This window comes from Phlebotomus papatasi, chromosome 2 (genome assembly GCF_024763615.1).
Source record: "Phlebotomus papatasi isolate M1 chromosome 2, Ppap_2.1, whole genome shotgun sequence".
In the NCBI taxonomy this organism is placed as follows: Eukaryota; Metazoa; Arthropoda; class Insecta; order Diptera; family Psychodidae; genus Phlebotomus; species Phlebotomus papatasi.
Genome location: NC_077223.1, coordinates 16,076,520 through 16,101,125, shown reverse-complemented (window position 1 = coordinate 16,101,125; position 24,606 = coordinate 16,076,520). Strand labels below are relative to the sequence as shown.

General features: G+C 33.7%; 1 protein-coding gene across 2 annotated transcripts in view; it reads right to left on the bottom strand.

Annotated features, from left to right (window-relative positions):
* Positions 1-21,608, bottom strand: part of LOC129802796 (protein stum) — a 41,951-nt gene extending 20,343 nt beyond the window's left edge. The window contains exons 1-8 of one of the 2 annotated variants that reach the window (XM_055848896.1): positions 21,577-21,608; positions 9,033-9,612; positions 8,404-8,802; positions 7,340-8,060; positions 5,660-5,964; positions 4,924-5,404; positions 3,959-4,429; positions 3,499-3,893 (exon numbers count right to left, since the gene is read on the bottom strand). In XM_055848896.1, the coding sequence (XP_055704871.1) occupies positions 3,499-3,893; positions 3,959-4,429; positions 4,924-5,404; positions 5,660-5,964; positions 7,340-8,060; positions 8,404-8,802; positions 9,033-9,430 (3,170 nt within the window). In that variant the 5' untranslated portion in view covers positions 9,431-9,612; positions 21,577-21,608. Of the gene's footprint in view, positions 1-3,498; positions 3,894-3,958; positions 4,430-4,923; positions 5,405-5,659; positions 5,965-7,339; positions 8,061-8,403; positions 8,803-9,032; positions 9,622-21,576 lie in introns of those variants that run through there. The other variant, XM_055848897.1, reaches the window with a different exon arrangement.
* Between the last annotated feature and the right edge of the window lie 2,998 nt (positions 21,609-24,606).

Below are 24,606 nucleotides of genomic sequence, written 5' to 3'. Positions count from 1 at the left end.
GAAAGATAGGGAAAAAAGATAGGGAAACAATCTTGAAAGTATGCTGTAAGCAACAAGAAGTTATACAATTTTTATTTATTGCTTCACGAATAAAAGATTTTCTGCGTATATAAATTATGTTTGATGTTCAAATTATGGAATTAATTGCTCTAATAATTCCATATGAAGTTTGTTTTATTAACTTTAAGATAGGAAATCTTTTACAAAAATTACTTCTTTTAGGACTAGCATCAAAAAGAAGCAAAGAGATATCAAATTCTTATTAATATAATTATTGTGAAGTGAAATCTATTCGATCATTTAGATATATTTGATTTATTAGATGAGTATCCTAGAAGGATTTAACCCTTGAATAGTTTCCACGTGTCAAGGCACGTTTTAAATTTACATTTACAGCATTTATTTACATTTACCTTCAAAAGAAATGTGAGTATAAGTGCACTAAAGCGATATTAAATGAATAAAAAGTTTATTATCGTAGTAAATGAGATTTTTATAACGCCTGCCTTAAAACTGTCAGAGGTCTTCTTGGTTGCCTTAGGCAAGCTTTCAGCGTAAGACTTAAGATTGGGTTTAAGATTTTAGATTTTAACCCCGTAAGAACATTTTTCCTAATTATTAATTTGTGAATACGATCACTAAGAAAAAATCCTAAAAGTTAAGTCAACTCTATGGCAGAGTTGAATTAACTCTACGAATATCGATGTAATTGTTACTCTTATTCGTTGTAAATTTTAGTAAATAGAGTTGAAACAACTCTACGTGCGAGTTGAATTAATTCGTTGGATATGGATGTAAGTTATTACACTTTTTCGATGTAAAATTTCATCTCGACTGAAGTATATGCTTAAGTGTTTTCGTTTTAAGAATATACTTCAGTCAAGAAGATTTTCGTGTGACAAAGTTCATATGGAACATCAATTAGAAATATGTCTAGTGTTTCATGAAGACATGTGCGTGCATTATACGTGATATTTCGCTCGGAACATAGGGAACTTGAGGTCAAGAAAATATTAATAAAGAAAATTATAAAATAAAAAGAAACACAAAATTACAAAACATATTCATTTTGGAATTTGAAAGAGTTATTTTATCTCTAAAAACGATTTTTTTTAACTCTTGAAACGAGTTATTTTAAATATTAAAACGAGGTGTTTTCAGTCTTAAAAAGAGTTAGAGTAAGTGTGCCAAATTTCGGCATAGTTGCATGCAAGCGCCAAAGTCTCTAGTTTGCAATGTAATATTTTTAATAGAAATTGAGTTATTTCATTCCTTCTACTTTAGGAGTGTTGCTTAGAACCTTGTAGACAGTTTATCGTCTTTATTTACTTTAAAATCATTCTTAATACATTTTAAAATGAATAAAAATGTAGACATAGCTTTGGTGCCCTATTTCGGCCACCTTCATTCTCATAGTTTCTCGCCCTTCGGGAATTCTTCCAATATCTTTTTCCCGTCATCTTGTTTGTCGAAGTTAGATTTTTTGTTATTCTTTTGCATTGTATAATCTCTAGAGTACGTAAAATCTAAAAGTTCATGGAAATTCGAGGAACAAAAAAGGTGGCCGGAATTAGGCACACTTACCCTATTTACACTCTTTTGTCATGTAAATTTTAAGAAAAAAAAATTAAAACAACTCTTCCGAATATTACACCTAAATAGAAGTAAAATCAACTCTAAAATATTGTTAAACGGAAATCACAACGAAAAAGAGTTAATTCAACATCGATTCGAGTAAGTTTTACTCGATTATTTTTCTGAGTGTTGAAAAACTAATATAAATGTTAGAAAAATCAGCCATCAGTTGGTTAGAATCATCAAAATCGGTTCAAAATTGGACTTACGCCAGTTTTTTCTAATAAAGCCTTTTCGCTCTAAGAACATTTCTTTTGAGACAGTTTTTCTCAAAATTAAACGTAATTTTCTTCAAGAAAAGCTACTAAGATTTATGAGAGCGTTTTTGAACTTTAGTCTAAATTCGTCAAAATTTTTAAATTCGGTGCAGAAATTACTAAAATATTGCTATTTTTCAAAAGATTCCCCAGAAAAGCTATGCAAGCCATTGTGTTTACGTTCTCAAATATTTTACTTCATGTAAAATTAACAATCTTGAGGATTGCTAATGAGCAAAACCTCTACATGTCTATTAAAACAAAATGTCAGAAGATTTCACTAATTGTTTATCTTAATGTAAAACAGATTGTGAAATAAACAGAGGAGTTATAAAAAAAAAATTGTGAGAAGGCATCGATCTCAAGGCAGACCTAGGGCAATGTGACTGAATCAAATTCAGAATCTTGCCTTGGAACGCCTTGGGATCGAACCCGAACATCTTTCTGGAGGAAAATTCTGTAACGCTCTGACAATGCCATATGGCAAATTGAGTTCGAATCTTAGGAGAGCTTTTTCGAAAATGTGATTCTGTAGCCGTGACATTGCCATTTCAGCTCACGTGGAATTGTCAGAAGTCACATATTTGAGATTTCTGGCAATTCAAATGACAATGAATTTTGTTAAACAAATCAACGAAGACGTACTGTATTTTCATAAAATCATCAAGTAAAGGGATTTCATTAAAAAACCAATGAATTGCATTTTCGAACTCATATGATATGACAAAAAAAAGCTTTAATGGTATTGTTAGGTTTCGAACTCACGCGTGACAATGCCACGAAAATTACAGAATTCCCCTACTGAAGTGGCGGAGGATCGACAAACGTGGGCTGCTAATTCGGGTGTCATAGGCCCGCGACCCCAATAGGGATAATAATAATAATAATAACAGGCTCGAGTGGCGGCGGGTCCTGAGTCAGGCCAAGACCAGTAATTGGTTGTAGCACCGGATAAGTAAGTAAGTAAGTAATAATAATAATTCTGGCACAACATTCCATGAAGGAACTAGGCCTTCCCGTAAGGGTATTTCTAGACATGCATTATTATTTTTTCTTGTACGGAATGAGATTGTCAGTCCCATGCCCATGAAATCAAGTGCAGTGAAGCTCACTGGATGCAATCCGAACACCTTTAACGCCAGAAAAATTCCTGGTGACCTAAAGGGGATTCGAACCCGGGACACTTGCATCATAGAACGAGTGCTCTACCACTTGACCCATTGAGTGCCCCAATAGGGATAAGCGGTTGAAAATGAATGAATGAATTAATTTCTATTTTTCCTAAATCTGTAGACCTAGTTCCTAAACTATAGCTACTAGTCACGACTAGAAACACTTCAGAATATTACATCTCTGCCTGATGGGGAATTCTGTAACAGTATGACAATGTCATATGACAAAATTAGAATTTTTTATGCGGAAGATTCGCAAAAATTAATTGAAACCAGATTCATGTCAGTTACAAAAGAGCTTCATAGAGTTCCTTGTAATGGCCATTTGATGTCGTTCTGTCCTGTCCCCGAATTTATCACGAAAATTTGTCATATGACATTGTCATATCGTTACAGAATTCCCCTACTGGTTATGCCCTCTTTTGATCACTTACCTCGTTCCATTGGTATTCTTGGCTGTTTCGGGGCTGACTTGTGCAATGTCCTGTTGAACTGCTGGTGACTGCTGAAAGTTCCCACTCTCGAGTTCAACTTCTGGCAAGGCTGAAATTGCCCTCTCGCTAATCTTCTCTTCACTTGCTCCATCTCCTAAATTGTTGTTGACTGTTTCTGTTACTGGATTGTTGTTGTTTGTCTCAACAACCGAAATTGCCACATCAATCGGCGGCATGTCCTTGGTCGGTTCATTGTTGTTGTTATTGTTGTTATTATTACTCTCAACTTCCGGTATCGCTTCTGTGATGGTGGTTTTGGCAAGTGTCTGTGAACTTGGTTGCTTGGAAAGGCTTTCTTTAGGGGTCTTCTTGCCATCCTGAGTCATCTTTCCCACCTTGTAAATAAATGTTGTTAATCACTCTCTTAAGATTCGTATTTTAACTTAAAGAAATAACTCACCACTGATGTTTCAGAAGCAATTCTTTCACAAACTTCCTGCAGTTTTCTCGAACTTTCTTTCTTTGTCATTTGGGGTTTTTCTTTTTCCGGTTGTTCTTCCTCTTTAGCACAATCTGCCTTCTGGATGTCCTGTTCTAGGGTCTTAAGATCCGTGAGATTTTCCGTGATGGTTTTATGAATCTCTTCAGTGGCTTCATTGACTGTTTTCTGGATTGTTTCTAGAGTTTTCTGGGATTTCTCGAGAATTGCAGCTGGATGAATATCTTTATTCTCAACTTCTTCGGAAATTTTGGGAGTTGATAGTTGATTAGTGAGTGTTGTGGTGATCTGAACTGGTTGAGAAGCTATAGCTGCTGTTGTCATTGAGACAACATTGGGTTTTGTGAGAGGAATGAGTTTTTGGAATTTATCTGGAGACTCTGAGCCTTCAGTATTCACTAAATCCTCACTTTCTACACTATCCTCCTCCATCTGTCATGAATAAAGGTCAATGTTATAAAATTTTATCTATATTATTCATCTAGGGGAAGTGTGCCCAATTCCGGTCAGTTTGCAATTTCGGCCAACTTTTTTGTTCCTCGAATTTCCATGAATTTTTAGATTTTACGTACTCTAGAGATTATACAATGCAAAATAATTACAAAAAATGTAGATTCGACAAACGAGATGACGTGAAAAATATATTGGAAGAATTCCCAAAGGGCAAGGAACTATGAGAATGAAGGTGGCCGAAATAGGGCACCAAAGCTATGTCTATATTTTTATTCATTTTAAAATGTATTAAGAATGATTTTAGAGTAAATAAAGACGGTAAACTCTTTACAAGGCTCCAAGCAACACTCTTTCAGAAGAAAGAATAAAAAAATCAATTTGAATTTAAAAAATTACATTTCAGTATTACTTTGACGCTTGCATGCAACTATGCCGAAATTTGGCACACTTACCCTACAGTTTATTAAACTTACAACTTTGGCCTGTGGTTTTTCCGCGCGAAAACTTGCTTTCTTTTCCAACTTGGGAGGTCCTTTGGTCCTATTCAATCCTGAATTTTCTCTGCTTACCCTACCACGAGTTTCTTTGGTGGCTGATGAGGTCTCTTGTCGAGCACTTGATGGCTCCTTTTTTGCTACTGATGGTTCTTTTTTCGTACTTGCTGGCTCCTTCTTCACTGTCCCATTTGCAATTTCCTTCCGAAAACTTGGCGTCTTCTTCACGGATTTCTTGGCATCAGCCGCAGATTCTGTCTTCTTCACTTTGGCCACTGTCTCAATTTTTCTGGTGGTCTTCGTCACAGCCTTCTTGTCAGCAGGACCACCCCCAATGGGTGGTTTCTTTATCACTGTGGGTGGTTTCTTGGCCTCGTGGCATTTAACAAAGGGCTTTTGGGACTTTTTACTTGGGGATTTAGATGTGGCCTTTGCCGATGACTTCCCTGGACTGGCGTCCCTGTAGAAGAGATTTACAGTGAAAAGTGTAAAATTTACAACTTGTACCTCACTTTCCCTCCCCCAAGAAACTACAACAAACTCGCGTGAAACATTCATCTGAAACGCCAACAACAATTTATTGCTGGGCAGCAAAAGTTGTTAAACAAAATATTAAATAATCCTCTGCTCCAGGGCATTTTGAAATTGATTCTCATATTAAATAATGATATCCGCCATGTAAGGGCAGTTGTAACAAGATTGATTGCCAACCTACCTAGAAGCCGTCTGTGGGGATCCCTGAGTCTTTTGGGTGGTTGTCGTTACTCCCAAAGTTGTATTGGAACGTGAAATAGGGCGCGTTATACTATTTGATCGTATTGGGATTCTCGAGGGTGACATTGTGGTATTTCTGGCTTCCTCGAATGCTACTTCTTGTGACTCTGGTTCTTTGTTTGGCGTGCCAATGATGGGCGAGAGAGGAGTGACTTTGAGAACACCAGGACGTCGTGGTGATCTTGAATTTCTCTCCTTTGCCTTCTGATTTGTATCCGTAAGGAGAGTTACAGCGGGCAGAAGACTCTATAAAGAAAGAAGATTTAGGTTTTCAAAAACCAGATATTTGAAATTCTGTTCTATCAAGGGGGAGATATTAGGGTCGGAAGTGGTGTACAGCTGAAAATGAAGTGCTTGGAAGTCTTTGGAAGTGGAAGTGTCCGAAAATAAAGTCTTCTCTGTTTAATTCCGAATTTTAAATTCGAGTGGCAAAAACACATAAGGAACGAAAAGGTGCCTTTGCAGTATTTAATGTTAGTCGAATTGTGGAAAGGTCTCAATGATAGACTTCCACAAAAAAAAGCATTTTGGGTGTTTATTTACATCAAGTTTAAATGACTGAAAAGTGCCTTGGAATATTTCGATAGAGGGATTTTTTTTCAATCAATCGGTAACATGGCCTGGAAGTGTTCGGATGGGGCACAGAGCTGGATCGCTGCCGGGCAATTGGCCGCGATAAGCTTTGGTCTCCCAGAGGAATCTTTCAGGGCAAAAGCCCGACAACACAAAACAGTTTCAATAAATTAGAAACGACAATACATTTTTTTAGAGACCCAAGAGACCTCTTTTCCAGAACTAGCTGCACTGGTCTGCTGTGGCCTCTACACACTAGAGAAATTTATGTCCATATTGAAGAAAATTGACTACGCTTGTGTAGGAAAAACTCTAAAAATATGGACATATTTTTCTCTAGTGTGTAGAGACCATTAGAAAATAAATAGAAAGAAATTCTGTTGGTCGTAAAACACAGATAATATTAAAATATCGTTAGTATGCAAGAATATCTGCTGTTAGAAATTCAAAATATTAAAAACAAAAATATTAAAAGAAAATAATAGGGGAAACTGGGGCACCACCAAACACGGGGTAGCACCAAACACTAATTTTTATTTCTAAACTATTTGGACTATCTCGACTATTTCTTCAGTGAACAAGAATCTCTATAATGCCTAAAAAATTTGTATAAGTCTTGTTCTCTGAAGTCGAATATCCTATTAAAAAATTGCAGTGTTTGGTGGTGCCCCAATTTCCCCTATGTAAAAATAAATATCTTGACAATTTTTAAGTTTTCTTAAATAGATTTTTCATAATATTAAACAAGCTTTTGATTCCTAAGTATGAGAAGTGCATGGGAGTGCAAGAAGTGCTGGAAGCATTGTAGAATTTTCGGGAGTCTTTCGAAATGCTGGAAGTGTAATGGACTCTACACATTAGAAAAATTTATGTCCATATTGAAGCAAATTCCATATGCTAGTATAGGAAAAACTCTTCAATATGGACATGAATTTTTCTAGTGTGTAGAGGCCATAAAAGGGCTCTTCCATACAAATTGTGGAACTGTCTGGAAGTGGTGTACACATTTTCTTCCTAATATCTCCCCCTGGTGTTCTATAATACTCACACTTGCACTCGGGCGCCTGCCTGAGCGTCTGGAAGACGTTCTAGAGACCGATTCTCGCCTAATGGGCGATACTGAGGACCCTCTCCTGCTATTCAGGTTATCTAGGCTACTGCCAATGGACGTTCGTGGCCGTGGGATGCGTGAAGGAGAACCCATAGCACTCTGACTCATAACTCGTACCATACCCCGTTGTACGGAACTTTTGGACCGTACTGGGAGTCTTGTTGAGCTCCCTGAGGAGCTGCGTCGTCTTAAAATGGGTCTCTCAAGGTGACGCATAGATTCAGATGCTGATAGCCCTGATCGGGCCCTTGGTGTTCGATCTAGGGCTTCATAGCTGCGGTTTCGGAAGTTCTGGTGAGGGGTGGAAGAACCCGATGAGGCGATTTGGATCATTGTCTTATGACGAATATCCGTAGAGATTTGGTAACTCTCCATTTCGCGTGGCAGTGAATCTAGAATGTCGAAGCTGGGACGTCGACCACCTCCATAAATCGAGCTCTGGGGCTCCAGGAAGTTCTCTAAGGATTTCGAAGTGCGTGAAGGTGATACTGCACGTGAAGATGAACGGGAACCAATGTCTCTTAAGCCATGGCTTCGGAAGGGTGAAAAGCGACCTGAGAGAGGTCCATCTGGGCTGTCTGGTCGCGAAATGTTGGGTGAGAGTTGAGTGATGATTGCAAAGGCAGATCTCTTTGTTCCACTTCGCGTGGCTGGAATCCTACAAAACAGAAAAGATTATTAGATTGATAGAATATTCTCAGGTCACTCGCCGGGGACCTTCAAAGTTGAAGCCAATTTCTTACTTTTACATACAAATTCGTATGGGAATTTTTCTGCACTCGTGATCGTTATACTAAATATTTAAAAAGTGAAAAGTTTTTCCGTATTATAAGATACCTTTCCGTATGGAGGGATAAATATACTAAATTTTTGTTTAAGTAATTTTTTTCCTTGGAGCACTGTGAGCTGAGTCCGAGATCAATTTAGGAATTGGCTTCAAATAGCTCCATATAAAAAGGCCAACTTGCCAGGCGTTTGCTCATATACAATGATTGTTTTACCTATAAGGTCCTGTGGTGATTTTGTCTGTTATTATAGCTGGTGAGGGTGAAATTATTCCATTGGTCCGCTCCAAGGGAATTTCAGGATCTTTCTCAGTCTCCTGGACATCACTTGCATTGTCACTGCTGGTTGCTGAGGCAATTTGTGTGTCTGGAATGCTGGCAAAATTTCCTCGATGTGGTTCTGGTGTGTTCTCAACATGAGTTGCAGCTCCACTCGAGGATGATGTAGTATCAGGCAAGATAAGGGCAGTCATGGCGCTTCCGTGATTGACCTCTGACACATTTCTGGCACTCTGAACTCGTGGGAAGGAGCTTCTCCACTCTTCAGCTGCTGTCTTGTAACTGAGCCACTCCGTTGGTGACCGGAGAGACTCAGTGGGTGCCACGGTTGATTGCCTGGAGGATGAAAGAGTGGGATATTTTTTTATCATTAGGGTGTTCACAGTTTTACTGCCAACTTTCTCGCTTTCTACCCTTTATGACGATATGGTGAATGCTACAGGATTTCCCGCCAAAATCACTCAAGAGTGATTTATTGATTGAAAGTTGGAAGTTCAATAATCTTATCGATCTTATCTAAAGATCTTCCCTTAGTAATCAAACAAGCAAGAAAATAGCAAATTTACCCGAAGAGATGATCAGAAGATGATGAAGATGTTTGGATAGTGGCTGAAGTTATTTGTCGTGGCATATGAGATCCCTCGCTGAGATCACTAAATCTCCTGGCATCACTGGTGATTTCAGATTCGGTCAGATTAGATGCTGACGCTCTTCTGAAATCACTAGCTGAGAACTCTGATAGCTGATGACCTCCAAAAGTAGCCATTGCACTTGAACCACGTCTCAGGTTTCCATACAAATACGTATCGAGATTCTCCAGGAATCCCGCTGGGGGCGGTGGTACGGGATCCCCAAAGAGACTCCCGCTGTGATTGTCATAGTAGTTGGAGGCAGAGGAGGGTGGTGAAATGGCGTAGTAGAAATCGTAGCGAGATCGAATTGTAGGCGAATTGGAGGACCGCATTTTGAACTTTTATATATACTTTTATAAAATCACACACTTTCCAGAAAACTATCCAGCAAATCTTGTACACCTCAATTGTGTCACCTTGTCTCTCTCATATTGGGGTTTGTGGGCTAGCCTATCCTCTTCTCACACCTCTATTCCACCCCATTCTCTTCACATCGGGGGGCTCCTTGGTGGCACTGTGCGATAAGCGATTAATCACTGTGTTTTTTTTGGGGCCGGAAAGTAAGAAATTTCACTCAGATTTTCACTTGAGACGGGAGAATTTTTCATGAAACGACCTTCTTCTACCAGGCGTCCCTATTTTTTAAATTTTTAAATAGGGTTCAACAATAAGGAATTTAAATTAGTTACGCATGATAATTTAGATTTATATCCTTGTTTAGGGTAAGTGTGCTAAATTCCGGACACCTTTTTTGTTCCTCGGATTTTCATGAATTTTTAGTTTTTACATACTCTAGAGATTATACAATGCAAAAGAATAACAAAAAGTGTAACTTCGACAAACGAGATGACGTGAAAAAGACATTGGAAGAATTCCCGAAGGGCAAGGAATTATGAGAATGAAGGTGGCCGAAATAGGGCACCAAAGCTATGTCTATATTTTTATTCATTTTAAAATGTATTAAGAATGATTTTAAAGTAAATAAAGATGATAAACTTTCTACAAGGTTCTAAGCAATACTCCTTAAGTAGAAGGAATAAATAAAATCAATTTCTATTAAATATATTATATTTCAAACTTGAGACTTTGGCGCTTGCATGCAACTATGCCGAAATTTGGCACACTTATCTTATACCCTTTAAACCTTATAAAATTAAAATTGAGTTCATATTATTTGTTTGAACTAATAAATTTAGATTAATGGGATGTGCTCACGAATTTGAGCATTTGAGAAGTTTCATCCACTTCGATATTATTTTTTATCGGTCAAGAACTGATTCAATCTGAATTAAAATCTTCTTTACATAGAATGGAATTACTTTAGGGGAGATTAGGATATCATAAGCGGTATTTTCATATATATCTATCTTTTAAGAGGAATGGGTAACAATTGTAATCATGCCAAGGCAGTATCTAAAATCCCATGTCCACAGAAATACTTAATCTTTGTAATAACGTATCTATAGTTTAAGTTTTGCAATTGATTAAAGAACCTGCATGAAAATGAAAGTTTCCTAGATTTTTGATAGATCGGTACAAAAATACTTTTAAATTCTTTGTTATTTTGGATAAAATCAAAAATTTCAGACAGACTTAAGGGACAGCATTCTAGGGTGAAAGGAACACCTATTGACACTTTAAGAATTTATCATGCCATACTTACTGACATTTTCAGTACCGATTTATGATATGAAAATTGATCATCTCTTTTTATAAAAAAAGATGGATTACAGAAAAAGCGTCATATTACTTGCATTTTACCAGATACATTAAATAAATTTTATCATTTTGACAAAAGTGTCAATAGGGGTTCCCTGTTGAAGAGATGTTCCTTCAACCCTATGTGTAATATAAGTGGTTTTTATAACTTCATAAAACCCAGAATATATAGAGAAAGCTCTGCAAGTTTGTTTTGCTTTAAAAGCTTTTAGATACTTCAAAAACAGATTTATTTAAAAAATATTTAAAATTAATAAAAAAAAGATTAATGCACTTTGGGCGTTTACAAAATGTACATACAATGTTACTTAAATATCTTTTTTTCAAAATTATTTAAACCCAAAATCTGTATTTTATTTCCTAAGTTTTCCTTTTTTCGTGCACCTTCACTTGTCCTTAAAATTCCTAGAATAGGCCTTCAGAAAAATCAAGTCCCGAGTTTAAGTCAAGTGGTCGTTTTTAATAAAAGGATTTCTGGAGAAAGGAATCTTTGTAAAATTCTAAAATTGATAGCGGATTCGTATTCAAAGAATATCCAGATAATTTGGGAAATAATCACCGGTGCATCAAATTTAATATAAGTAGCTAATAATAATTGATATCTTCTGCACGGAAAATATTTCAAAAATAGGGCTAAAAATTTCGATATTTTTTGTTTTCTAAATTCCTTGTTCAAATTCTAACAAACTACGACATTAAAGAAGACCTATGGAGGCTATCTATGGAAAAAATTTTAAGCCGCTATCTTATTATTTATCTTGAAAGATATTGAATTTTAAAATTTTCGATTTGTGACTTTTTGCCCCAGTCTCCCCTACTAACCAAGTGTAAATGTGATTTTTGTGATTAGTAGGTACTCCTGAGAACCAATTTGGGTTTTAGAGCGTTAATCGATTGTTGTATATGCACAAAGTACTTATACTTAAAAACTTTCAAAACACATAAAATTTAAAAAAAAAACTAATTTTATAGAGACAAAAGAAAGAGAAAGACATGGAAGTTCATGATTTGTTTCTCAGTAATAATTTATGGAAAATTTCCTGAATATCTCAAGTCGCTATCTCCTGCCGTTTAACTTCAAGAATTTTATCAATAGAGTCATACGAGCAAACGGCGAAATGTTTCTTCATAAGTCTAAAATTCTATCAGAATATAATCTCTAAAACCAATTTATATATTGGTATATGGTTGTATCTTTTTCGATCAATAATAACATATAATTCACAGACAGGATAAGATCGACATATAGATTATACACTCCTTTAAAACTCCGATTATAACTTCTTTTACGGTTAATTACTAACTACGGTTAACTATTTCATTTTATCTTCGAAAAACTTCAAAAATCTTCACTTTTTCCTGCATAAAATGAGCTTGAGGAATTTAATTTATCCTGATAAGTCATAAGAGACATTTCACATCTTCAGCAAATGAATAAGAATAGGATCCGCCTGCTAGAAGTTTAAACTTCAACTGAATTGCAAGTGAAAAAGCGTAACTTGACCTAAGGGTGTAGAGTTCAATTCCGGGGTCTTATTGATTTCATGCAGACGATTTCCAAGGAGAAAAGAGCGTCCCAAGACCGGCGTCTTTTGGGAAGCACTCACACCCAAACTTAAATGGTCAGAAACAAGACACTCTGAAGGTGCATTTTGATGAGGTTGAATTTGCAATTCAAATTCAGGGGAAAAATTACAAAGTTTTCCACAATTTCCACAATACCACGCAAATATAGCCAACACTGAACTCTCTTTTTTTTCCGTTGGTCTTTCCTGGATGACCAAGCGACTTCGTTCACAGACAACTACCAAATGGTCATTCCATCTTCACCATGTGAAGCTCTGGGGGCCACTCCACCGAAAAGTCACTCAGGTGAGTCGGTAGAAAAATTACACGGAAAAATGCACTTTACGTTAATTTTCTCTCTTTTCATGGAGAAATACTATCATTTCTGTGGCGATTTGCAATTAGATATAAAGATTTATTGACTTTAAGTGCTCATTGCACGTGTTTGATGGTGAAAGAGGAACATCGATAATCACTGAAATGTTTACTGATTTTTCAATTATTTTATTTTGAAATGCAATGAATTATTGTTTGGTGACAAATTGGATCTATAATTTTTTATTATTGTAAATATTTCAGTGAAATTTTTATACAGTATTTTATTGGAAACTGGGTAAAGGTTTTTTTTGTGAAAGTATTACAGCTTTGTTTTTCTTTTCAATTGAGAAATTTGCATTATTTGTGATTTCACAGAATGTAAGGTGATAAAACCAGAATAGGGTCAAGTCATAGTTTGTAGGTACAGAAGAGTCTCGCTATAGGCCATCGCTCTATAGTCCACAATTTATCGACCGTTGATTTCAAAACACTGATTTTAATTATTATTATTTATTATTATTATTATTATTGTTTTTCAGTATGCGACATGCATATTATTTTAATATTTTTGGCAAACTTTATTAAGTAGTTGTGATAATTGTGATCCACAATGAAGAGAGCAAGGACAAGTACCACAATCGCAAAGAAAGTGGAAGCCGTCGAGCAATTTCAATACTAAAAATCGTTGATAATTTTAAAAAATTACATGGACTATAGTGCGACCCAAGTTTCAAATCTGGAACCAAATATGGACTATAGCGAGACTCTACTGTAAATTATTTCCTAAAATTTTAGTAACTTTGAAGGTTTTCATAAAATAAAATAGGTCCTTCAATAAATTTAGACGAATTGCTTAAGGTATTTTGTCAAATCCATGAGAAATATATCTTTTCTGATAATGCAGTATTTACCGTTTCTAGCCACTCGAGCTTTAAGCGGTCTTCAGACTAAAGGTTAAGCCCAGTTCTCGAAGGTTTCAAAATCCTAAATAACGAGCTATTGTATCGGTTTTTGAGAACCAAATAGGTTTTTTTTAATAATCCAATCCTAAATTAAATTTTTCCAAAAAATCGTGATTGGTAAGAATTAGACTAGTTAAGGCATATAGCTAAGCCTTAGGTCAGTATTAGGGATCTGAATCTGAATTCAAGAGGCGAATCTTTGCAGTTCAATAATAATTTTAGTCAATATCAACAAAATTAGTAAATATCAATCAAATTAATTAATTTTTCAGAATCTAATACATAGATCATTTACTAATTATCATTTATAGATCATTTATTAATTATCCAATACTAAGTTGGATTTTTCCAAAAAATCTTGAGTGATAAGAAAATAGAGCAGTTAAGCCATATGGCTAAGCCATAAGACTGGAGCAAGTATTATGCCCTAGACACACTTACGACTTAAGTCGAGAGACGACTTAACGTAATTATAATGAAATTAATGATCAGATTACAGTTCCATCAGTTTCTGACTAATCCGTCCCTCGGATTTAGATATAGATCAGAGAGGTCGGATATTAGGGAAGACTGGGGCAAAATTTGTCAAAACGAAAATTTCAATACTCCCTATTTTCTAAAATAAAAGAGACTGAGGCTTGAAATTTTTATTATAGATAGCCTTCATGAACCTTCTTAAACTTACAAAGTCTCAAGGGATTCGAGGAAGAATTATGTAAAATAAAAAATATTGAATTTTTGAGCCCTATTTTTGGAAAGAAGAATATTTGGGTTACAGAAAATATCAATACTGATTAGCTCAATTTAAACACATTTCTCGTTAAGATAGAGAAAAATTATCTTCGACAAAGTTGTAGAGGAATAAATTTCCTATAAAAATATGTCTATTTGATATTTTTAACGTTTGCGAGAGTAAAACGTCACAAATTATCTGAAGACTGACAAAATTTGCCCTAGCAATTTTGATAATCTCCACAAAATCGACTTTTATGGCTCCAGCACATCTTTTAGATCAGGAAAATTTCACAAAGTCCAAATTCATATTTCTTTCTTTCTTAAAAACTTTGCATATGTTTATCCAACTCTTTCACACTCTTCTTCTTATTTTGAACATTACATCAAATTAAATTTAGTTTAATCTAATTTCGAGACCGAAAGAGTGGGATAGATTTATGCAAATATTCTGAGAAAGAAAAGGACACGAATTTCGATTTCATGAAGTTATACCGAGCTAAAAGGTGTGGCGAAGGCATTAGAAATAGGTGTGATTAGAAGGAATCACACCTAATGATTCAAAAATCACATTTCTTTCGAAATAGAGGAAAATAGTCTTGTGCAATTTTGTAGAACAGTAAATTTCCTATAAGAATATGCTCAAAGAATTAAATATGCGTTTTGACAAGTTTTACCCCAGTTTCCCCTACATATCTATAAGTTTATAGTTTGAATACAAATTAATTTTATGCAAGAACGTTTTGCACTTCGTATAGAGATGAAACTTGCACAGTAATCATGTGAGTTAAGGCTTCTCGAAAAGTATCTGTACGATCTTTCTGATCGTACCATAAATCCATCACAATTTTTTCAAAAACTCAGTGAATAAATAAAATGTCTATTTATAAAAACAAAATATTTGTCGGATTGATTTAATTTTTCTTTAAACGAGACTATGAATTTAAGGGAATACATATTTCAGGATCAAAAATGGTTTACTTAAGGATTTCGACACGTATTTTTAGTAACTTCAGGATTTTTAATTAGAACGGTCCCGGTTTAAAATTTATGGTACTATTCCAATGAAAAATGAATGTTTTTTTTTAGTACTTTACTGTTCTTAAGTGTTTCTGCGTTATCGACTTTTCTTTGTGTTGGTTTCTGTCTCGACTGTTTTCCCCAATCCTTTGTTGTGTTCTAAAACCACCAAACTGTCGTGGTAGGATTCAATACAAAAAAAAGTTGATTAACGATGCTATTCCAATTAAAAAATGAACATGGTTTTTAGCACTTTATTGTTCTCAAGTGCTTTTACATTATCGACTTCTCTCTACGTTGAGTCATTTCATGACTAGGGGAAACTGGGGCACCACCAAACACGGGGTACCACCAAACACTAATTTTTATTTCTAAACTACTAGGACTATCACGACCATTCCTTCAGTATACAAGCATCCCTATAGTGCCTATAAATTCCTATCGGTCTTATCCTCTGATATCCAATATCCGATTAAAAAATCGCAGTGTTTGGTGGTACCCCGTGTTTGGTGGTGCCCCAGTTTCCCCTATTTGGTGATTTTAGAACATGACAAGTACTATAGGACAAATAGTTGAGACAGGAACCAACGGAAAGAAAAGCCTATTATGTAGACGCACTTGAGAAGAATAGAGTACTAAAAGACCATATAGGGGAAAGTGCTCTCTCTTCGAACGTTCATGCCATCGAATAATGTGATTTTTTAGATTTTTGAATGATAATAAGCTAAATAAGTTTAATAGAATTTGTGAGTATCTTAGTAAAACGAGAGAAAACTCACATTATTCAAAGGCATGAACGTTCGAAGGGAGAGTACTTTCTCCTACATTTTTCCTTGGAAAAGCACCATTAAAAACAAATTATTTAGGATTTGTTTATGGGTCGTTTTTTCCTGTCGGATGTGTGTTGTACCCAGTGCACTCAGGGCTCAATATGCACTCCTCATTGTCCTGTGTCCTGTACTATCTTAGCCCCCATGGCGGTGAGCCTGCTCTATATCTCAGTTATAAAGATACTACTTTATTCACTGATTCACATCCACTGATAGTCCCAAAGTTTATAATAAAATAAGTGAAGCATGTATTAACATTGAAAGTCAGGTCGTCACTCTAAAATAAAATATTTTCAAAAAAACGACTGCTTTATAGGGTGATAATCCGACCTTTAGTATCTAAACATGCTTGACTTACCTTATTATATATAAGTAAGTCAAGTTATAAGTTATTTATAATTATATATAAGCTATATAAGTTATTTATAATTTTTTCAAATTAAACAATTGTTGAATTAAACGAAAGTTATTTTGATTTACTGTTAAAACACTGTGAGATGAAATCATTTTATCGAGAAGAAATATCTACGTAATTAGAGACAGTAGTTTATTTTTCATTTTAACATTAGCAAACACGTGCTTTACCGTAAAAAAATATATGTATTTGTGGGAATATTATCTGATTAATACACAATAAGTTGTTAATCTAAAATATAGGAAGATATTATTCTTTTCCTATGAAGCGTTGATTAAACTAAGTAATTATATTCAGCCTTTCAGTGGGTCGGAAAGTGAAGAACACAAATCTTTTTCACTTTTTTTTGTGGAAATTTTCTCATGATTTTCACTAAATAATTTTTCCACTAAAGAAAAAAAGATAGTGTTGCAGAAATTTCATTTTTAGATTTCATCAACAAGATTATTGTACAATTTATGAAGTGAAAGAAAAAAAATATTTCACCTACATTTGTAGATTTTCGCAAGCGAAAGAACCAACCGGTGAGTTGTTAACTCTATCGTTAGTTTGAATCGCTATAAGGAGATTATTGCTCTAAAACTGAAAAATGTTTCATATGAGTGAATTTCGCGGTGATGAGTTTATACTGCTGATGTTTATGTATAGAAGAAGAACGGGAATGATCTTGAGGTACCTCATGTCTCAAATAATGAATTAAAATAATTGTTATGATGAGTGTCACGGTGGTAAAATCAATGGAATCCAGAGAGATTTAATTGATTTTTTTCTTACTTCAATATTGTATTCCTCGAGGTGTGCCTTCATGACTTTAATCAAAGAGTTGTATCAGAAGAAAAAGAGAGAGAGACCCTTTTTAGTGATTGCACTCTTTCGTGGCTCTAATTACGCCAAGCATACACTTCACTTGATTTGACTTTCCCACCCACTCGCCGAGAAAATTCACCCAGAAATTCAACAAATATCTCGTACTCTAAGCGAGAGTCAACAATTGCTCTAATTGAACTCTAAGGATATCCATCCTTAGAGTAAATTTAGATTGTGTCCGTGGAGGGTTTAACGCACTCAATTCCTCTGATGATAAAATAGATTAATAATATCGTATGTGGAACATGCACAAGATACTTCCCTCGAGCTTTACCCTCACTTTAACCCTTTAACCCCTTTTTGGCCCTCAACTTGAACTCAAGCTTAGAATTCTTACGTTATAATGAGATTCAATCTCTCAGACTCAAAGGAAAATCAACACAAATACAGAGTGGTTGTGATACGTACAGGTCTAAATAGGTACAGTACCACTAAGTCTCTTATAGGCAATGAGGATAATATTTGCTATATTATAAATATATTATATTTTCTCGTTTGACAAAAAATAAATAAACATACTAATAAAGACTGATTTTATACCAAAAGCTCTATTTTCAACAGCCGTATTTTTTATTCGAAAAAAAATTCATAGTCTATTCGTATAACATATCTCAATTTTAAATATAGACAAAAGGAATTTCGATTTAATTTGCAGGATTTTAAATAACACAGAAAAAATATTTTGTAAAATTGTTCGTAAATGTTTGTGAAATCCTATGGCAGACTTACGAAATGCTCGTAAATCGTATAACTCACAAACAAGTTCGTAAAATTTTGTACTTTTTTTCACAGACATTGTTTGTAAAATGATCACTTGACGAACATTTTTTGTACTTTCACAAACATTTGTTCGTAAATGTTTGTAAACACACAAAAAATGTTCGTAAAATGTTGTCAATTGTTTGTCTTTGTTCGTAAGTTTTTGTCAAACAAAAATTTACGAACAAATACGAACGAATGACAAAATTTTACGAACAGTTTTTGTGTGTTTACTAACATTTACGAACAAATGTCTGAAAATGTACAAAAAATGTTCGTCAAATGATCATTTTACGAACAATATTTGTGAAAAAAATATAAAATTTTACGAACTTGTTTGTGGGTTATATGATTCATGAGCATTTCGTAAGTCCTCCATAGGATTTCACAAACATTTACGAACAATTTTACAAAATATTTTTTTCTGTGTACTTAAGAACACTCCAAATATCAAGATTATTTGGTATTCAATATCTATCAGCAATGTATTGAGGGTGTATCCGATCTATCCACGAATAGTTTCAATTTTGATCCATTAGAGGAAGTATTCTCTAATGAAAGCAAGATTCTCTCTTGGAAGTTCTTCGTTTGATCGAAATTCCTCCGGTCTCTATTCAAGATCGACGCATAAGTTATGAAAATTTTTCGTATAAAAAAGGAATTTAGAGAAAAAAAACTTTTGGGTTAAAATAAACCTATATTAATATATCTTCATCTCTTTGTCAAAGTAACAAATCTATCTTTACACCGAAAAAAATATTTCGTAGACTTGTTCGTAAATGTTTGTGAACTCCTACTGGGAACTTACGAAATGTTCGTAAATAGTATAACCAGTATAAGCCACTAAAAATGCGTAAAATTATGTACTTTTTCACAATCATTGTTCGTAAAATGATAACTTGACGACAATTTTTCATTCATTTCCAAATATTTGTTCGTAAATGTTCGTAAATGTTCGTAAACATATGGAAAAATTCTCGTAAAATTTTGTTATTTCTTTGTAAAGTTTTGCCAGATGAATAAAAAACGGACGAACAAATGTTTGTAAATGAAAGGAAAATGCTCGTCAAATGTTCAAGTTACGAACGATGTTTTGTGAAAAAGTACAAACTTTTACGAACTTTTTAATAGGTTATGTGATTTACGATCATTTCGTAAGTTCCCAGTAGGAAAATTTACAAATATTTCCGAATTTTACAAAATACTTTTTCTGTGTATAGCAAATCTAGTCCTTAAATCGAGAAATGGATAAATTTTACCAATTTTACTATTTTAAGTTTTATTTTTAATATTAATATTATGCCCGAGACATAATAACTTTTGTTTTGTTAATATGTTTTCGAAACTGTTTGTGAGACTGAGAGAAATTACTAGAATGATATCATTAACTGTCACTGAAATTTAAAAAACGTCTTTACGAAACAAAAGTTATTGTGCATTGGGTATTATTATTACTTTTATTCAATTTATTTTATTCTTTTTGTATTGAACATGAGGTTCCCAAATTGCAATAAACTCGCATATGATACGCGAAAATCATCTCGACTGAAGTGTATTCTTAAATAGAAAACTTTTAACATTCTTAATTTTATATTTAATAGTGTTACTTCAGTCCAGATGAGATTTTACATCGACAAATAGACAGGTACATTGATATCCGTCAGGTTAATAGTGCTATTCCAATTAAAAATGAAAGAGGAAATCTTTTCCAGAACATTTTTTTAGCACTTTGCTTTTCTAAAGTTCTTCTGTTTTATCGACTTTTTTCGATTATGTAGAACACTTGAGAACAGTAAAGTGATAAAGAAAATGTTCAGGCGACCGATTTTCCTTTTTCATTTTCCTTGGAATAGCACAATGAACCAACTTTGCGATAGAGTTGTTTTAACACTTTAGCATTTTTCTTTGTGTATATTATTTTGTCTATTGATTCATTTTGTACATTTGGCGAAGCTTTACAAACAATTGACTAAAATGTTTGTAATTTTCTGATCATCCCACATTAGCAATATTTTTTAAATAAGTAAAAAGATAATAGCGCGTACGATTGACTAACATTTGTAAAACATTTATTTTTCTGTGCAATATCCACATGAACCCATAGAATCCCTTCACTGAGAAGAAAACAGGGGTTCGATTAACTTTTTTTCCTCATAACTTTAACACTTTTTAGGTGTAAAAATATATCAAAATTTTTTAATGTTAATTTTACACCTTTTTAAGGGCAAAATTAACATGAAAAAGGGCAACTTTAATCCCTAATACACCTAATAAGGGTAATATTTACACCGTTTTCGGATCAATACTGCAGGGTAAACTTAACATTTCCGGAATGTTATTTTAACTTTTTCGGATTTCTCTCACTGTTAGAATATTTTAGTTCTTTGTTCTCTGTTTGGGTAGAGGAGTTTCAAAGCTTTTAAAGTTTTATCCAATCAGAGAACACGATGGAACTATAATATTTATTTTGTGAGAATAAATTTTTGACTACATGTGAATAATGCTTTAATTCCATCTTAAAATTCTATTTTTTTTTGCTTTTTACTGAGTAAATTTAATAACAGCTTACTTCTAGCATTCAATAGAAATCTTTGTTAATTTGATTTTAATAAATAGTTAATCTGTAATCACTAATAAAAGCTTTTTTTGCTTTACATAACTTTTAAATTTTAATTTTAGATTTTCTTATAATTTACCGGTTTATTTGAAGAAAATGTAGAAAATATTTAAAAATAGATTTTGAGGTAAGTGTTTGACTATAAAAGAAATATCCATAAAAATCCTTATTTGGGAAAATCCATCTTTTCTCTGTCTATTCTTCACACTAATGGCACGCACATAGGGGATGGGGCGATTAACAATTTCACCATTAATTGCTACACAAAATTGTATGCCGAAGAACAGAGAATTTAGGTGGAAAATCCAACATTTGAGCGATAAATATTTTCATTCGGCCCACTTTTTTGTCCACCCACACACTTTTCGCGCCACTCACGAATATTCCTCCACCTTTTTTTTTTTGTAATTTTACTGTGTCGTGAAAATCGTTAAGTTTCTCAAGAAGTGGGCTTCATTCTTTTTTTGTGTCCCTTCTTTTACATAAAAAGAAAACACTGCATTTTCCCGGTTATGTGTTTTTTTTTAATTTCACTTAAGATAAAAACACAAAGAACTTTAAGGAGAGCTTTTCTATCGTTTTTACATGGTTAAAATTCAAAGTGTTATTTTGCAGGGAATTTAAAATGAAAATCAGAGTGAAAAATCAATGTGAGTTGAGAATATTTCTCCACCAAGAGATTGGTAAATGAGGAAAATTTCACTTTTTTATATCTAAACTGAAGCACGAAAAGGTGATTTTAAACAAAAAGCTCTCAGAGTGAAGAATATGCTGAAAACGATGTTGAGTTCTTCGCTCGAGAAATGAGACTGAATCAAATGCGGCGTCTCCAGTTGACCACAAGCGAAAAAGCGCGCGAGTTGAACCTGTTGGCGCGAATGTACGCCCCCGTGGGGGCTTTTTTCACCCACTCATAGGATAATTTTGCATTTCAGCCACTTTTTAGTAAATAAATCGTATGGAATACTCACTATATTTGTCCACATTGAGACACCTCAAAGACCCCCGTCTTAAGATATCCTTATATCAAAGACTATTTCTTCAACGTTACTCCGGTGAAAATTTTACCGTGAATTTATGATAGTGTCAATCCAAACACCATCAAAAGGGTGACCCCATTGCTGGGTGACGCTCATCGAGGAACAAGAAAATGTTAATTAATTTTCTAGTCGAGTTACATATATAATCGCACGAAATACACATAAGACTTACCAAGTGATTTAGAACCCACTTCAATTAATTTCAGCGCCATTTATTTGATATTACCATTCAATTTACACTCACTTATTTTTTCGTCTTTTCTCATGCAGATATTACATATTGAAAAAAAATAAACATTAAATAATAATCAAAAATTCATAAAGGTTTCCATTTCATCGGTTTTAGATTAACATTACTTCTATTACAACATAATAATAAATAATGTGCTAAAAATCTCAACAGATATTTTACTTAAATTCGAAAATTTAGTACAAAACTTAATCACGATCATATTCTTATAGAAAAGCTTTCAAAACTTTACAGTTTTACCTTGATTCATGATTTGTTTATCGTCTCTTGAAAGCACTATTAAAAGATGCAGTAAAAATAAATTTTGGGTAGAAAAAATCAAATTTGATTAGAACTTTTATATACAATTTAGTACACAATTTAGTACTTTAAAAGTAGTGAAATTTTCTGTAAGCCTGGTAGAGAAAAAAACCAGTGCTCGGAGTAATTTTATAAATTAAAGTAATTTTATATAGATTTAGGTGTTTTCGTGACCAAAAAATAATATTTCATTAAACAGATTTAAATTTTAACTAACTAATTTTAACAAAAAAACGTTAACCATTTTCTATGGAAAAGGGGCAACGTTTCGCCTTCATCATATTTTAGGGAAATTAATTCTTAACTCAAAGTAACTTTTTGTTTATTCACTAATTAACATAACCATTGAGATTATTTGTTTATATTTTTTAGTATTTCAAAATAAGAAAGTACCTTGTAACAATCGGTAGTTAATTTTTCCCTTTAAGGACGAGAGGGTCAAAAATTGAGGGTCTGAAAAAATCACTTTTTCTGACTTTTTTAGAACAAAGCAGGGGGGTGACACTAGCTCTGAAAAATGCGACCAGTTTTAGTGTGAATTTTTCCCTGTTTTCGTACACATTTCACGAGATATCTCCGAAACTACGTAGGTTGCTAATTTGGGGCTTTCGGTTGCCAATTCCATATTAAATTGGCTTTTATTCTGTATTTGTATTTTTGGCTAATTCATTCCACAATGACAGAAAACACCGAATAAACTCCAAAGTTTTTTCGGCACGCTAGAAACATTATGGAGAACATAGAAAACGTCATTCCCCTGGAACAAAGCATAGAAGGCCGTACGAAAAATTACATTTTTGGGTCACCGGTGACCCAATCGTCCTTAAAGGGTTATACTAAATATTGTATGTATATAGTTCTTACCTCTTTATGACGATAATCACTATGACTAGAAGAAAACAAACGTACAAGTGACTATATTTTGCTACTGGGGTATACAATTTTTTTTCTCATCCAGTAAATCTATACGTATACTAGTAGGGGAATTCTGTAATAGTGACAATGTCATATCACAAAATTTTAAAATTTTTATGTAATAAATTCGGATCACATAGTTTTTCAGTTACTAAGAGAACTAAAAGCTTCATAGAGCTCCTTGCAATACCGATTCGATGCTCATTATGGGCTTTAATGTTGTCTTGCTTCCGAATTTATCACGAAAATTTATCATATGACATTGTCATACAGTTACAGAATCCTCTTGCAAGATTTAATAACAAATGTACCAAAGTTTTAAATTTTCTTTCAAGTGATTAATAGGTAAAGGCAAATTCATCAAGCATTTCAATTGCATAAAGCAACAAAAAAATATTTCATGTGATATATTTCGAGACCACATTCATCAAAATTGACTCACTATATTATTTTGAAATTATTGTGTTTTTTCTAGAAAGCATTCAGTCAACTGAAATTGGGATAAAATTTGAAAAATAGCTAAAATTGGTGCATTTAGACAAGCTTGATGTTGAAATGAAAAATTATGGTTTCAAGGGATGTACCAAGTACATAAGGAGCATTGTAATCCTTTAAGAACGATAAGGAACATGGAAAAACAATTATTGGTACTATGGTCGTCATGCCAGTTGTTTAATTGCAATACATTTTATTGTGCAATTCTTCATTTCTTTTTGCAGATGATTTATGATTGTTAACATATGCAATTTTTTATTCCATGTCTTTATTCAACGGTATATATATAGGAACAAAACCGACCTTTGCTTTAAATATATTTCATATTATTTGATTTATTTGCCATTAACAATTTTTAACTTTTCAAGAACAATACAAGGAATCTGGATAAATAATTATTAAAATAAATTATAAAAATCATAAGAATTTAGGCATTATTTTCAACATGGATTCTAAGAAAATACACGATTTACGGTTTTAAATATACTCTGAAAAACAGTTTTGTTAAGCAGGCAAATGAATCTAGTTAACACTTTGTCAAAAGGATGTTCTTTATGAGATAAAACATCCTTTTGGCAAACCTTTAACAAGATCCAGTTGGTCCCCGATTTAACAAAACTTTTCTTGTTAATTGGACCTAACATTTTTTTTTCAGTGTAAGGTTACGACATTAGGAGATGCCGAGGTAAAATTAATCAACCAA